Raw genomic sequence first — 14753 nt, 5'->3', positions numbered from 1 at the left:
CGTGTGTGGTCTGTGGCCATGTCCCCCCTTTGTGTAAGGACACCAGTCGTATTAAATTAGGGCCCACCCTGATGACTTCATTTTAAGCTATAACTTCCGTAAAGACCCTGTCTCCAAATAGGGTCACATTCTGAAGTACTGGGGCTTAGGACTTCAACATATGAGTTTGGAGGGTCACGGTTCAACCCATACAGGTGCCTTTAGACTTCATGAAACGAGTGGGTCTTAAACCTCACAAAAAGGTTCTGGAATTGTAGGGTGCATGAAGAAGGAATTCCTTGCTCAGGAATAGCACTGATAGAACAGTTACGAGAAAGAACACAGGTTTCTGGCAACCTGCTCTCAATGAAAGAAACGTGTTGGTTGTCCCCTCCAGGCCTTGGGGACATGGCAGTCTCCAACACCATCGGAAGCAACGTGTTTGACATCCTCGTAGGACTCGGCATACCGTGGGGCCTGCAGACCATGGTTATTAATTACGGGTCCACGGTAAGTTCCTCCCACCGAGTAAGTGAGGTGGATATGCATTTTACCGAGGACAGTGGTGTCGGCCCAGTGTCAGCTGAGGGCTCGGGGGATGCACTGCCCCTTTTCCTTGGCACCCTGGCACCCACTGTCTGTGAAGGCTTCCAGGACAGACTAGGGGTGTCCCTAGCATCGGGACGTAGGACTCAGGAGGGCCCGCATTTGCTGGGTGCTCCTCATCTCCACCCACTGGGCACTGTCCCGGTCCCAGGCATCTCCTCAGACCAGCAGAGTAGCAGCTTGAATGCGCGTCCCCCCAGCGTGCTCACCCACGCACACCTGCGTGTTCCGATGAGGGAATGGGTAAACCGGAGCATCTGGGCCCTCGGGAGGGACTGGCTCTGAGGAGATGGAGAGTCAGGGCCTCGTGTTTGATTTCCCAGGTGAAGATCAACAGCCGGGGGCTGGTCTACTCCGTGGTGCTGTTGCTGGGCTCCGTCGCGCTCACCGTGAGTTTTCACAATTCCAGAACAGAAGCTTCATTCACACTTCCTTACATCTGATTCTGCCGCGTCACTTACATGGCTCTGCATGCCCCCGTCACCTCCCCCATCGGTGCAGGATACTGTCCAGGAAATGAGGACATTCACAGGTGCCCCCAGCCCAGCCTTGCCGAGAGCATGGGCACCCCCACTGCGCTTTTCCCTAAGCAGATAAGAAGCTGCCAGAGGAAGTGAAGTGCATTTGCTTTCTTCTTGCCGCCTGGTCTAGTCCCCCTGTCTAGTGCTGGGGGCAAAATCCTCCCCGTCCAGGGGACCTGGCAGGTGGAGGCGGGACTGCCCTCAGGACACGTCCCAATGACCAAGCCCCCCTACTCACCTGCCCAGGTCTGTACCGAGCACTTCATTTCTGCATCGCTTTATTCAATCCTTACCATCACCTGATGAGGGAGGTACTGTCGTTATTCCCCTTGTGCACAAGAAATTAGGGCTCAGGGGTTAACGTGCCCAACGTCGCAGAGTTGGGAAATGGCAGAGCTGGGATTTGAACCCAGGTTGGTCTATCCTTAACCCATGACTCTTCACCCCTGTACTCTGATGAGGATGACCCTCAGAAGGTGGGCAGTGTAGGATGTGTAGGAGAGTCGGGAAGAATGTAGGACAGAGTGTGTTCCGCCCCCTGCCCGAAAGACACACACACACACACACACACACACACACACACGCGCGCGCGCGCGCACGCGCACACATGTGTGCATGAAAATGGCCCAAGTGGGAGTTTGTCAAGCCACAGGTTAACAGTAGCCTTGGAAAATTTTCTGAGGAGTCCTGAGGGGAAAAGACTATAATGCCAAGTTCTATAGTATAAGAATCCTCCAGAAAAGGATGCCATTTGTCCCTAAGGAAGGCCTGGGTGGGGAGGAGCATGCAACAGGCCAGGGGGAGGTGGCATGCCTGCCCAGGGAGGGTGACTGCTGTGTGTCCCCGAGTCAGTGGGGCCGGGCCAGGGTCTCACGCTTTTCATCAGGCAAGTCTAAACCTCCTAGGGCTCACTCTGGTCAAAGTGAGGGTCAGCCTGGCAGTGCGCCTCTGCTCCTGCCCACATTCTGCAGAAGGTTCTGGGGTCCCTAACGTGGGTGTCATTTTCCAGTAGAAGCGCCTTTTGCGTCTCTTTGCCCAAGCCGGATTGCCACTCTCTCCTTCCAGGTCCTTGGCATCCACCTGAACAAGTGGCGGCTGGACCGGAAGCTGGGTGTCTACGTGCTGGTTCTCTACGCCATCTTCCTGTGCTTCTCCATAATGATAGAGTTTAATGTCTTCACCTTCGTCAACTTGCCCATGTGCCGAGAAGACGATTAAAGCTGAGCCGCTTCCCCCGGGAGCTGTTCTGGACACCCTGTGACGCCTGCGTCCTCCTGTCCCCTCCCTCCCCCACCACAGGTCTCTCCTGCATCAGCAGCCACCATCTGTTCTTTCACACACTGGAAGGAAGAGCCATCGTGGTCTTTGTCTGGTCACAGGCCAGGCTGCTGGGCGTCCTCCTCCTCCTCGGAGTTCTGCCCCCGCAAGGCAAGATCCAGGCGCCATTATCTGAGCAGCTTTGAAGACCCCTGAGTGGCCAGCCACAGGGAAGTGTCAAGTGTCTCATCTCTCTCCTGCACGCTTTAGTCAAAAGGACTTCCGTGCGCAGCTTGTCTCTCTATTACACAGGCGGCCTCGGAAATGAGGCAGTCAGTGAGCGTGAGGTCTCCTAGGGCAAGTGCAAAATAGGAATGTTGTTCTCAAGTGTCACCTTTAGGCCAGAGGTGGCTCCTTAGCTTATGCTACTAGGAGCCCCCAACTTCTGCTGGAAGCCCCGGTGGTTTGTAGGGGGCAAGGCCTCGACCTGTTGGGGGTTAGGGACCATGACGGCAGACATTTCCACCCCTTTTCCTGGAAAAACTGGAAGAATGCACAGCAGAAGAGAGAAAACGAGTGTTCTTATCACTTGTATTGATGCATTCAGAGAATGAGCAATGAAATATTAAAACATCATATACATCATCATACTTGAAAAATATCATTCCATACAAAAGGATCGGGATGCAGACCAAAAAGGCAACAATTGTAGAAAAACGAATCCTGTGTGTATCATCTTGCATTGGCACCAAGACACTTGGTTTGGAATAGAGAGAAAGGTGAGAGACCTACCATGGAGACGGGTGCTAACTCGCAGACGGGGAGATGTGGTTTACAGCAGTACATTCCAGACCTTCTGTGATACCACACACTGTCCCTTTGGGTTTGTCATTTCTTTGTTAATGCTCTAGTTTCAAAACCACTCTCTTGAAAGGCCCAATTGTTTATATGCCCAACAATTTCATAGCCTGCTGAACTGGACTGAGTGTGCCAGAAATGCCGGTTAATGACAAGAAGAGAGATTTCCTGAAAAACGACAGATTGCTCTCTGGGTAGCAGAAGGCAAGTATGAAAACTGTAATTTAGAATTTTTAGAGCTAAGTTTCTTGAACCGTGTAGTTTGCTACGCATGAAAGGCCAAGGATGGGAGGTTCAAAAACAGAAAAATATGAAACCATTTTCAACTGCTTCATAGCTCTCAGATATATATTTAAAAGATTTATGAACACATACCATTCATGGTTTCTAAAAAGAAAGCACAATTAATTTTATAGAGAGGTTTTTTATTTTTGTAATGTCTCTATTGCAAAAGTCTATCAGATTTGATGCACTTTGAATATTGGGATGCTTTGCACAGAAGAATGTATGGGAACTACCCCAGACCATGTGAGCAGAAAGGAGATTCTTAGTGATTCACCAGAAATCACTCTGAACTTGGTGATGAGTTTAAATCCAACAGCTGATCCCTTCCTGAGACACAAAGGTCGTGACCCACGTTGGAATTTGTGACTGTGCTCTTTGAGGCCTCCTGAGTTCCAGAAGGAGGAAGTGTTCAGGCTTCTGTCCCTTATGTCACCTTTAGCATGTACCTGCGATGGGACCTCGCCCTCCATCACCAGGCTCCTATCCGGGATTCATGTCAGTATTAGTAGCTACACCACATTGAGGCTTCTCTTTTTGTTTCTCTACCCAAAAAATAGGCTCAGTGGTTTTCAAGTTGAGAACAAGGGTGATTTTCCTAAGAAACTGGCTAAAGGGTGGGCCAGGGACACTGTAGGTTCATCACTATAAACTTGAGCTACAGGGGAGGTCAGGGCCCTGGGACCACCGTTTGTCCTAATAGCCTAGTTCACCTGGTTCCTCCCATTTTACGGCTCCCCCAGGATCCAAGTGCTTCTGTCTCTCTCTTGGTTCTGCAAATTACCCTGCCGTGTAAGGGGGGATTGTTCTCCTCATTTAGCAGGGAATACAGTCTTGGCGAGGTCAAGGGACTCTAATGCAATGGCCAGTAGTAAGTAGCAGAACAAGCTCCAAGCACCAGCCCAGCACCTTCCCAGGGCAGCCAGTCCATGGTCGGCCGTCCGGGGTGAGTGAATGTGGGTGTGACTTTGCCCTTGTAGTTGGCGCTTATTGTTTGAGTCAAAACCTCATCAATATTTAGTTGACCCCTAGGTTCCCCAGGTCATATCCTAATGTCTCTATTTTTTCTTAAAAAAGACCAAAAACTATTTTTAGCTATGACAAGGCACAGGACACATGGCCCCTGGTGGTGTCCCTGCTAGTTTTCAAGTCTCTGAATCCTTGTGTAGCTTTCAGAGAACACATCCTAATTGCCCTCCTCTTCCTCAGCAGAATCCATCTGAGATTATGATGTATACTGCAGTTAAAGACTGAAAAAATGTTTTTAATATGTTAATGCACTCCTCTCGGCTCATTTTCTTTTGACTTTCATGTGCCAATGTAACTTCCTTGAAGGATCTATGCATTTATTATATCTAGGAAACTATATGTACACTATAGGTGAAAAATTCTTTTTTAACTAAATATTTTTCCATCACAAATTTAAAGAACTGCTTGATTAACTAGGCCTTCATTTTTAAATTATGCTTTCATCACTACGCAGGATTACTTCCTTTATTTTATTCCCAAAGCTAATTAGCATGGGATAATTACTCTGCTACAGAAATAGGCAATTAAAAAAGATAAATTTAGCTCTACTCATTGGAGGCATAAAAGAAAAGCGAACTATTGCTCTCAGATAGAAAATGTCTCTAGAAGCAGGAGCAGGTGGTTCCTGTCGATTTCTGGTTTGGAGTCTGCTCTTACCAGCCCGAGCGTGGTTAGGGCGGAAGGCGTCAGTGTCTTGAGAACCTGGCCCTGGAGGAAGGTTCTGGGTCAGCTGCAATGAGAGACAGGTGGTTAAGGGCACCGTGGGCAGGTCAGAGTCATCCCCTGCTGCCCCTGTCCTTCCTGTAACCCATAGTGTGCTGGTCTGCTGGCTCTTGTGCCTGTCCCCCCGTCACCTGTGTGTCCACCTTGTGCACACAGCTGGATTTCCTTGTGAGTCTTCACCTGCTCATCACCCCTCACCTGTTAGGACTGGTTCTTGCTTTTGCCCCATCAGTCCCCTATCTTTATAGACCCAAGCAGCAGGGAAGGCACCAGCCCGTCCTGAGCCAGGCTAAACCAGGTGGGCTGTACATATCACCGAGGGCAGGCTGTCCTGCAGACCCCCACCAAAGCCCGCTGCCAGGGTCTGGGTTTCTTCCACCTGCCCTTCCCTATTGGGATTCGCAAGCCCAAGAGCGTCAGGGGCAGCCCACCACTCAGAGAACACGGGACTCCCCAGACAGACCAGGAATTCGTCTTTCCACCTCTCCTTTCTCCTTCCAGCATCCTGGAGCCCCTCCCTCCCCATAAGATGGGGGTGGACCGAGGCAAGAGGGACCAGGAGAGGCTCCGTTCCTTCCCCTGGGGAAGGCAAGAGCGAATCCCAGCACCAGTGGCTGACACTACTGTCCGGGCCCCTCCCTCCTTCCCTAGGTGTGGAATGGGCTGGTGGGGCTCAAGGCACTGGAACGGGGTGGGGGGCTCTGTTGCCACATTTTGGAATTTTCCCCAGAGGCAGAAACCTTTCTGCCCTGGCTGAATGGGCCCCCAGGGGAGGAGCTGGTCTCCTGTCCCCCATCCCCACCTTCCCTTCCCTTGGGGGCGGTGTCCCCTGCCCCCGGCTGGAATGGGTGACTGTGCTGCCCATGTGACGGGCTCTCCGCAAATGCTTATTGCTTGAATAAACAACTTGCCAGTCAAGGTGAACATGCTCAGGTGATTGTACCCACAGGCCATGCTTTAAATGCTCATGGCCTCTCTAACGCCCTCTGAACTTGATTTCCATGGGAGCTCCTGTCCTGGGGGCAGTTAGCAGATAGATGGATCCAGGGCACCTAAGGGGGTCCACCTCTTGGCAGCCTTGCTGCCACATCGTATCCATAGAAACGTCTAGAAATGTCTGCAAGTGCTCTCTGGGCAGCTCTTGGATGGCAGGAAGTCCGTCACCCCCCACCCAGCCCTGGACCTAAAGCCACTGACCTTGATTGCCCTTTGTGTGGGTTCACCCAAAGGGTGCCAGGTGCCCTCGCCAGGTGTGAGCAGTTACTCTGGCTTTTCTGGGCTCTGCAGGTCATCGTGTAAGCCCCTCAGCATGAAGCCTCCCTCAAAGAAGGTAGAGGGGGCCCCTCCTATACTCTGGGTAAATCTTCCCCACTGTGTCAGTTATATGGGAACAAGGGCGAAGGGGTCTTTCCCTGGGCCTGGCCCACGGGGCAAAGAACACGAGGTTTGTTGCTCATGGTGAGCCTGGCCGCCTGCCAACCTGGCTTGTGGGGGCCCCTTCACCTTGCTGCAGAGAATGTGTCCCCAAAGGGCATACTCCTCAGGGTATGGGTTTTAAAAAGGCATTTGATTAGGTTATTGTATTTGCTTGTTAATAAAACTAAATTGGAACACTAGTTTTGTGCTGTGCTAATGGGAGGATGGCAGCCTGCCAGGTGACTGTGCGTCCCACTCAAGGAAATGGGTGCTCCCGTTTCAATTGGGGAAAAGAGGCGCTTTTCCTCCTGTTCTGCCACCAGGGTGGAGCTGGATTTTCGGGGAAGCCAGCGGGTGGTATTAGAGCTTTGGCTGTTTTATAGGGGTTTTAAAAATTCTAACTTTTCAGTGATAAACGGCTCCCAAGTTCCATTCGTCTCTGCTAAATTCTCAGACACTTTGTACACACGGTGCCAGGGGCATGTGTCGTCTTTTCCCTGTGAGTTTCCAAGGCCCTTCATCCCGTCTCACAGTGTCAGTGTCCGGTTGTCAAAGTTGTATATGGTCCTCCCACTTCTTACCAGGGCTAAAATCATGCTCTCTCCTAGTCTAGGGAAATGTCTGCTGCCAGGATACCTGGGACGGTACTCGGGGGCCATGGGAGGTGTCTCTGAGGGTTGGAAATACACACTGTGCCTACGTGAAAGTCAAGCCCTGGGCTCTGTGGCTTTTTCATCCGTTAGATTTATGGGTCTAGGGATCAGCTGCTCCTTGGTTAAAAGCCCGATGAGAAATACCAGCATAATCCACAGCTATTCCCACTGTTGCCAGAATTCAAGCTGTTGCTTCTTACACAACATGTTGGTTGGGACTTGTCCATGGACCAGGCCAGTAAAACTCTTAATCCTGGGGAGAGTAGGTGCCCTCCTCACCCTGTCACTGTAGAACAAAATTTTTAAGCTGTCAAGAGATGAAACATGCAGCTTTTGGTTTCTAGATGCATAGTTTGGTATGATCAGCCCTTGTGCATAAAGGGAGAGTCCCAGACAAGAGAGCCCACCTTGCTGCCGCTCCAGAATTCCCAACACAGAAATTCCCAGGCCCATCCCGGAGGAACGTGTGGTCCCCTTTCAGCGGAAGGCGCTTCTCCTGAAAACGACTGGGGTGTGAGCAAGGCAGCTCTGTTCTTCCAAATAAAATGTCCTAGGAGGGTTTTTTTCTGGCCGCCGGGCATCTCTGCCCCTCTGAGCTATAGACCTCGTGACCACACTGTCCACGAGGCTTGGACCAGGGGCATCTGAGGACCCAGTGGACAGAGCTGTGGCTGAGCCGCTGTGGCCAGCTCTTGAGGAGCCCCAGTGGGGGGCTGCTGGTCTGTGAGACTGGGTCTCCACACGCACCCTGGCAGGGGACCCTCTGCCTGTGTCTCCTGCCAGCTGGGAGTGGTTGCTGGTGTCTGAACACACAGAGAGCTGTGAGCCAGATGGGGCCAGGCCCAAGAGCAGGAGCTGCCAAGGAAAGGGCCGAGCCGGGAGAGGCCCGACCTGCGAGGCAGGCTGGGCATGGTTTCCATGGGGCGTTGGGATCTTCCTGGGGGGCCCCACCGTGACCTACCAAGTAGGGGATAGAGCACGCTTGTGTCCTGAAAGAACCTCCTTATAAACAACCAAAACCAAGAGCTTCTGGGGCTGTTCACACATGGCTTGAGTCCCCCGCGAGACATTTCTGGCATGCCGGGCTGAACACCACCATCTTTGTTCATTCTCTAGAACAAGCAGAGCAGGAACATTGATTGAAAAGGTGTAAATAATATATTTATCCCGCTATTTATTTTTTCAATAACTGTGACCTCCTGCACTGTGAATGCTCTGTGACATGAGATTCTTAGTTTAATAAAACTGTCATTAAATTTGAATGAATTGATATTATTGGTTACTAAACACTGGCATGAGTTTATTTTTATTGTGAAGAAAAACTCTAGAGTAAATATAAATTAAACCTTTATAAGAAATCTAGCAGTCAGTATTGTAATGCAATATATCAAAATCTGTACACTGTCAATAAAATAAATGAGCACAAATTGTCTTTCCCTATATAGAGCTTCCATTCATGTTTTAATAGACACATGCATATTTGTATTTTTTGAAAGAATTATATACACAGGAATAACAGCCATTTGGAACCATTTCTATTTGCACATTGAGGAAAAAAATAAACTTCAAAAAGGATGAGGGGTTAGAGCTTTTTAATTACAATGGTTGATAATGAATACAACAGCAGAACTCTCACAACTTGGCTAGCATGCGTGAGTCCAGAAGGACCCAACCGTACCTCCCCAGCTTCGTGTGTGTGGGACCTGTACAGTCACACGTCAGAAGGGCCCAGCTTGGCTGTCACCATCTTAGAAATTCTTAATGGCTTTTTTTTTAAAGGGTCCCCACGTTTTCATTTTTATGCTGGGCTCTGCAAATTACATAGCTGGTCCTGCTCGTCTGGAAGAAGGCTCATGTCATCAGCTCTGGTGTCGTGGGAAATTGAGATTGGGGCAGAGGTTTTGGTTAATTCCTTCATTCTACAAAACTTTCCTGAGTCCCAGCTGCCGGGGGTGTCACCACAAACTTTAACGTGCACATGAATCTCGTGGGCATCTTGTTAAAAAGCAGATTCTGGTCCAGCAGGGATGGGGTGGGAGGGCCCAAGATGCTGGCGTTCTGGCAAGTCCTGGGTGGGGCTGATGTAACTGGTCCACCTTGAGCAGGGAGAGGCTGGATCAGTCCCATGGGATGACCTGGGTGCCCGAGCTGGCTCACTGCTCGTCACCAATCCGCTGCAAGACGAGTACAGCAACCAAGAAAGCACATCAACACTGACGGCAGTTTGGTAAGTCATTTTGTCCGAATCTTTTTTATTGTATTTTTTTAGTAATTTTACTGTGTTTTATAAAAATACCAGTCCACAATGAAATAAAGCTTTTAAAAAATATTTTTTTAAATCATACCCACAGATAGTTTGAGAAGTTCTACTTTAGATGACAGTTGGTTAGAAACCCCTTTCATTTTAACACATTCGTGTTCATGGAGTATGAAGGACTTTGCCCTGGTGATTTGAGTCCATAAGCTTTGTGGGTTCTGCAGCCCTTGTGCTCATGGTTGGAGCATCCCAGTGTCCCTCAATCTGTCTAGCACTCCATGGCTTACAGAGCCAGTGACACACAGAGTGGGTGTTGTCCCCTCTTCCCAGATGAGGAAAGTGAGGCAGAGGATACGTGCTGTTCCCCGGGGTCTCTTGGCTACAACTCTGGGAACCAGCCTTAGGAACCACGTCTCTTTCCATTGCCCAGGGCTGCCCCATCAGACCAGAGAATGGGAGTTTGGCTGAACCTGGAGTTTGGTTGAATCTGACCTGCCTGGGAGCTCATCTCCTCAGCTGAAATCACAGCTCAGTCTCTGTCAGCTTGTTTTTTATCTGTTTAAGAGGTGGGGCCTCACTATGTTGCCTGGGCTAGACTCCAACTCCTGGGCTCAAGGGATCCTCCTGCCTCAGTTTCCCAAGTAGCTGGGACTACAGGCGCACACCACTGTGCCAGCTCCGTCAGCTTGTTTTGATGTTGGTGCAGGCAATCCCAAGCCCACGTGGGTCCTGGTGCAAGTGGTCTGCTGGTCCTCTGGTCGTAGGAGCAGGCCTTCTCCCAGGCTTCTGTGGCCCATGTTTGCTAGCTGTCCCATCTACCAGGAAGAGCAAATTGTAAGGTTGTTTGGATTGACCAGCACCAGAGAAAGAAAGACAAGCAGAGTGGAAAGGGGTAAGCAACAAGGCTTTATTGGGGTGCTCCCGGGCAAGGTTCACGGGTCCGGAGAGAGGGGGCCCGAGAAGTCGCATCGCCCAGAAGTTTTGAGTGGGCTTATACATGTTTTTAGGGCTGGGGGTGGGGGTTTCTTTGGCGGGAAGATTTATGGCGGGGAAAGCAAGGAATTTTCCATTGCAGTTTTAGGGCAGGTTTTGAGAAATAGGAGGAGCCGGTGGTATGTGTGGACTCCAGGAACCGTGACTCTTATCAGGGTAACCATCCAGGTGTGGTCGTCCTTTAACTTAGCTGGGCCTTGGAGGCATTGTCTTTGGCAGGTCTCGTGGGCTTCTTCTTTTTCCATTAGGGAGGGGAGGGGTGCCCGCCACCAGCCTTACACAAATGGGGAGTGGGGAGGAGATGGAGGAGTGGGTTCTGATCTCCAGGCAGCTCTTCTGAGACTTGGTCTAACACTCACTGCTACTAAGGCCTCTGCCCTGGATGTATCATCAAACTGTGGAGACCCTGGGCTCCCGTTCTCAGCCGTTCTACAGATTTTGATGCTGCAGACATTGTCTTCTGCAATAAACAAACCCTCCCTTCTGGGTCTCCCCCACTTTTTATTCCTCCATCTCCTCTCCTGGCTTCTCAGCTGCTTCCCTGCGTTCCGTCTTGGAGCCTCTTCTGCCCCATGGTTCTCAATCCCAGCTGTCCGTTGACTTGGAGTCCCAAGGTGATTGGACTCTCACATCAAATATTTTGTCATTAAAAGAGAGGCAGTGAGTAACCAGGGAAAAATACTGTATAGTCAAAGGTTTCCAGGTAGCTCAAACTGGAAAACTTGTGGGGCCTGTGCTGGCTGAATAGTGGCTCCCCTAGATGTCCACGTCCTACTTCTCAGAACCATGACTATGTTTTCTTACGTGGCACAGAGGAATTGCAGATGTGATTAAGTGAAGGATCTTGAGAGGCGGAGATTATCTTGGGTTATGTGGGTGGGCTTGATGTAGTCACAGGGTCCTCACTGGGGGGTCCAGGAGGGCCGAGAGAGAGGTGGCAATGGAAGCAGAGGTCAGACTGATGCAAGGCCAGGAGCTGAGGAATGCAGGCAGCTTCTAGAGGCCAGGAAAGGCAGGACATAAATTCTGCCCTGGAGTCCCCAGAAGCAGGACAGCTCTGATGACACCTTGATGTTAGCCCTGTGGAACCCACTTTGGACTTCTGACCTCCAGAACTACAAGACAATAAATTTATGGTAATGTGTTCCACCAGCCACAGGATGCGAACGCAGCCCAGGAGTAAGAGTGGGAAGAAATGGAGGAAGATGCGGGTGAGGGTGGGTCTGAGAGCTGGAGGGCCTTGGGGGCCAGGCAGTGGGGAGCCCCTCATAGCCGCTGCTTCCCTGGGAGTGGCTGCTCGGATTCCAATTCCCAAATGGTCACTCCGTTCAGTGTGAAAATGGCTGGGATGGGCGAATAGTGACAAGGCTAGAGTAACAGCCAGGAGCTCAAAGCCTTGAAAAGAAATGAGACCGTTTGCAGGGCAGATGCCCAGTGTTTGGCTTTGGGCTCATGTTTGGGTGCTGTGACCCGCAGGATTTGGGAACTGATTATGGAGATGAGGCGGGGGAGAAGAAGAGAGGAAGCCTTCCAGCTCTCAGACAGGGATGCCCAGGGGAGGAGCAGGTTGGGGCACAGGAGACGATGAGTTCAGTTTGGAATGTGTGGAATCCGGGAAGCCTATGGGATGTTGGCTACGGCTATACGTGATTCAGCCTCTCAGAGACCCTGTCCCGTCCTCTGCAAACATAGGATGGCAAACCTTCTGCACGGGGTTGCTGAGCTCATCGTGTGAGGTGCAGTATCCCTGTCGCCTGGCCTGGTGCCTCCAACTTAGTGACACCCAGGCACGGCCGCCGGCATTGCCGACAAAGCACGGGCACCGTGCAGCGAAGATGAGCTGCTCCATCCAAGTCTCACTCTTGCTCCCTCACTGCCTTCTCTGTGGAAGGTGCGTCTGCCCAGGGCAAGGGAGGGCAAGTCCTGGATGTTTTGAAGTTTGAACACCAGGCTTGGAGTGGCGGGGATTCTCAGCTTGGTTAGTACATCAAGAACTAGGGCTTTGGGGGCTGGGGTAAAGGTTTTTCGGGCTCACCTTGAGGCTCAGCCCTGGGGCTTGGGGACAGAGAGGAGGTGACTGGGATTTCTGCCCTGGGATGGGGGGAGTGTGTGAGGTAACAGCCTGGGGAACAAAGGGGGCCGAGCGCTGTTGCCACGCCCCATCTTGGGCCTCTGGAAGAGGCACTACCAGTGGCAATCGGGGCCAGCTGGGCCAACCAGCAGGGTCCAAGGGTGGGCTGCCCACCATGTGCAGGACCCCGAGGACCCCCCATGGGGCCACTGACCTGCAACCAGGGCCTTCTGGGCCAGGGAGCTGGAGGCGCTGGAGGTTGAGGGGTCCGTAGGTCCAGCCAGGGTCACTGGAGGCTTGGTGGGCAGAGAAGTTCAAGCTGGGACTGAACTTCTTGATGGTCGGTCACCCTGTGACCCGGGCAGTTGCACAGAGCCGATGTTGAGAGGGGACCCACACTAAGGCTTCATGCTCTCCTGTTGCTGTCTTGAAATCTGTAATACATTTTGAGCAAGGAGTCAATTGTTTTCATTTTGCACTGGGTCCCAAAGTAGCCTGCCCTGTCCTGTGAGGACCACACCCTGCATTGTCAGCAGCTGCAGCTTCTGTCAACGAGACCCTTGGAAGGCAGGGACATCATGTCTTCCCGTCTGATCCTCAACATCCCCTTATCCAAGGCTGAGTTACCTAAGGATGGCTGAATTCAACCCAAACTTCCCCAGACACACCTCTTGGCATCCCTGTCAGGGCAGGGCACCAGTGGAAGGCATTGAAGAGCCTGGGCACAGAGCTGGACATCTGTTCTACTCTTATAAAAATCAATGAAGGAAAAAATAAATAAATCAATAAAGGGAAACTGACATTTGTTGTGAGCCAACTAAGCAAAAGACATTGTTGACCACTTTCCATGTAATCCTCACAAGCAGCTGTGTGGGGTAAGTACGAATCTGCCCATCGTCCAGAAAAGGAAACCTGGGCCCAGAGAGGTTAAGAAACTTGCCCAAGGTCACACAGCCAGCAAGAGTAGGACTGAGGTGGGAACCTGGGCTGTGTGGTTCTGAAGCTGCCAGAGCTCCTATTCCCCCCTCCACACCTAGCCACCCTCAGCAACTCTTTAAGGAAATGAGTGCCCCTTTGGGAATATTCTTGCCTGAGGTCCTAGGAGCCTCCTACTGAGTGCACACCTGTCTGCAGGCTCTCACCTGGGATGACAGCAGAAGACCGGCTGACACTGGTTGAGAAGCCCCAAGTGGGATCAGATTTCCCCTCAAACTGATCCGCTCGTTGCCCCTGGAGATTTCAAATGAGCCATCCCGGTTTTTCTCGCATGAAACATGGCTGGAGGACACTGCATTTGATTTTCAGAGGAAGTAAATATTCCCAAAAGGGAGAAGTGAGATAGAAACAAATCATCTCACGTAGTTAGGAAACATCTCTTTTGCTAAGCATACTCTACAACGGAGTTTCAGATGCAGTCAAAAGGCAAGTGGGAAGCAGCGATTATTAGCAATCGCAGCACCTCTCAACGGCCGGCACTGAAGCTAGCTTGGTCGGGACAGGCAAACTTTGCAGATATTGTTGTGGGTTCATTGCAGGTTCGGTGCCAGACCACTACAACAAAGTCAGTCACACACATTTTTTGGTTTCCCAGTGCAACTAAAAGTTATGTTTATATTACATGTGCAGTAGCTTTGTCTTTAAAAAACGTGGTTTTTTTTTTGTTTGTTTGTTTGTTTTGTTTTGTTTTGTTTTTAAGACAGTCTCCAGCCTGTTGCCCGAGCTAGAGTGCCTTGGCGTCAGCTTAGCTCACAGCAACCTCAAACTCCTGGGCTCAAGCGATCCTCCTGCCTCAGCCTCCCTAGTAATTGGGACTACAGGCATGCGCCACCATGCCCGGCTAATTTTTTCTATATATTTTTAGATGTCCAGCTAATTTCTTCTTCTTTTTTTTTTTTTTTTTTTTTTTTTTTGAGACAGAGTCTCACTCTGTTGCCCAGGCTACCTGCCTCAGCCTCTCTAGTAATTGGGACTACAAGCATGCGCCACCATGCCCGGCTAATTTTTTCTATATATTTTTAGATGTCCAGCTAATTTCTTCTTCTTTTTTTTTTTTTTTTTTTTTTTGAGACAGAGTCTCACTCTGTTGCCCAGGCTAGATTGCCGTGGCA

The 14753-nt window shown here is 50.7% G+C and overlaps 1 protein-coding gene and 1 long non-coding RNA gene across 4 annotated transcripts in view; one reads left to right on the top strand and one right to left on the bottom strand.

Annotated features, from left to right (window-relative positions):
- The window catches only part of SLC24A4 (solute carrier family 24 member 4), a 139739-nt gene extending 134869 nt beyond the window's left edge, over window positions 1-4870 (top strand). For all 3 annotated transcript variants that reach the window (XM_045561916.1, XM_045561908.1, XM_045561900.1), the window contains exons 15-17: window positions 377-489; window positions 909-974; window positions 2172-4870. In XM_045561916.1, coding sequence (XP_045417872.1) covers window positions 377-489; window positions 909-974; window positions 2172-2324 — 332 coding nt within the window. In that variant the 3' untranslated portion in view covers window positions 2325-4870. The remainder of the gene's footprint in view (window positions 1-376; window positions 490-908; window positions 975-2171) is intronic.
- Window positions 4871-9630: 4760 nt separating this feature from the next.
- On the bottom strand, window positions 9631-14285 carry LOC123645222. Its single transcript, XR_006737452.1, has 3 exons — window positions 13788-14285; window positions 12860-13079; window positions 9631-10396 (listed from the first exon to the last, which is right to left on the bottom strand). It is a non-coding gene; the product is annotated as an uncharacterized LOC123645222 (long non-coding RNA).
- Between the last annotated feature and the right edge of the window lie 468 nt (window positions 14286-14753).

The sequence above is a fragment of the Lemur catta genome, chromosome 1 (assembly GCF_020740605.2).
Source record: "Lemur catta isolate mLemCat1 chromosome 1, mLemCat1.pri, whole genome shotgun sequence".
Taxonomy (NCBI): domain Eukaryota; kingdom Metazoa; phylum Chordata; class Mammalia; order Primates; family Lemuridae; genus Lemur; species Lemur catta.
This window is presented reverse-complemented; position numbering and strand designations above follow the sequence as displayed.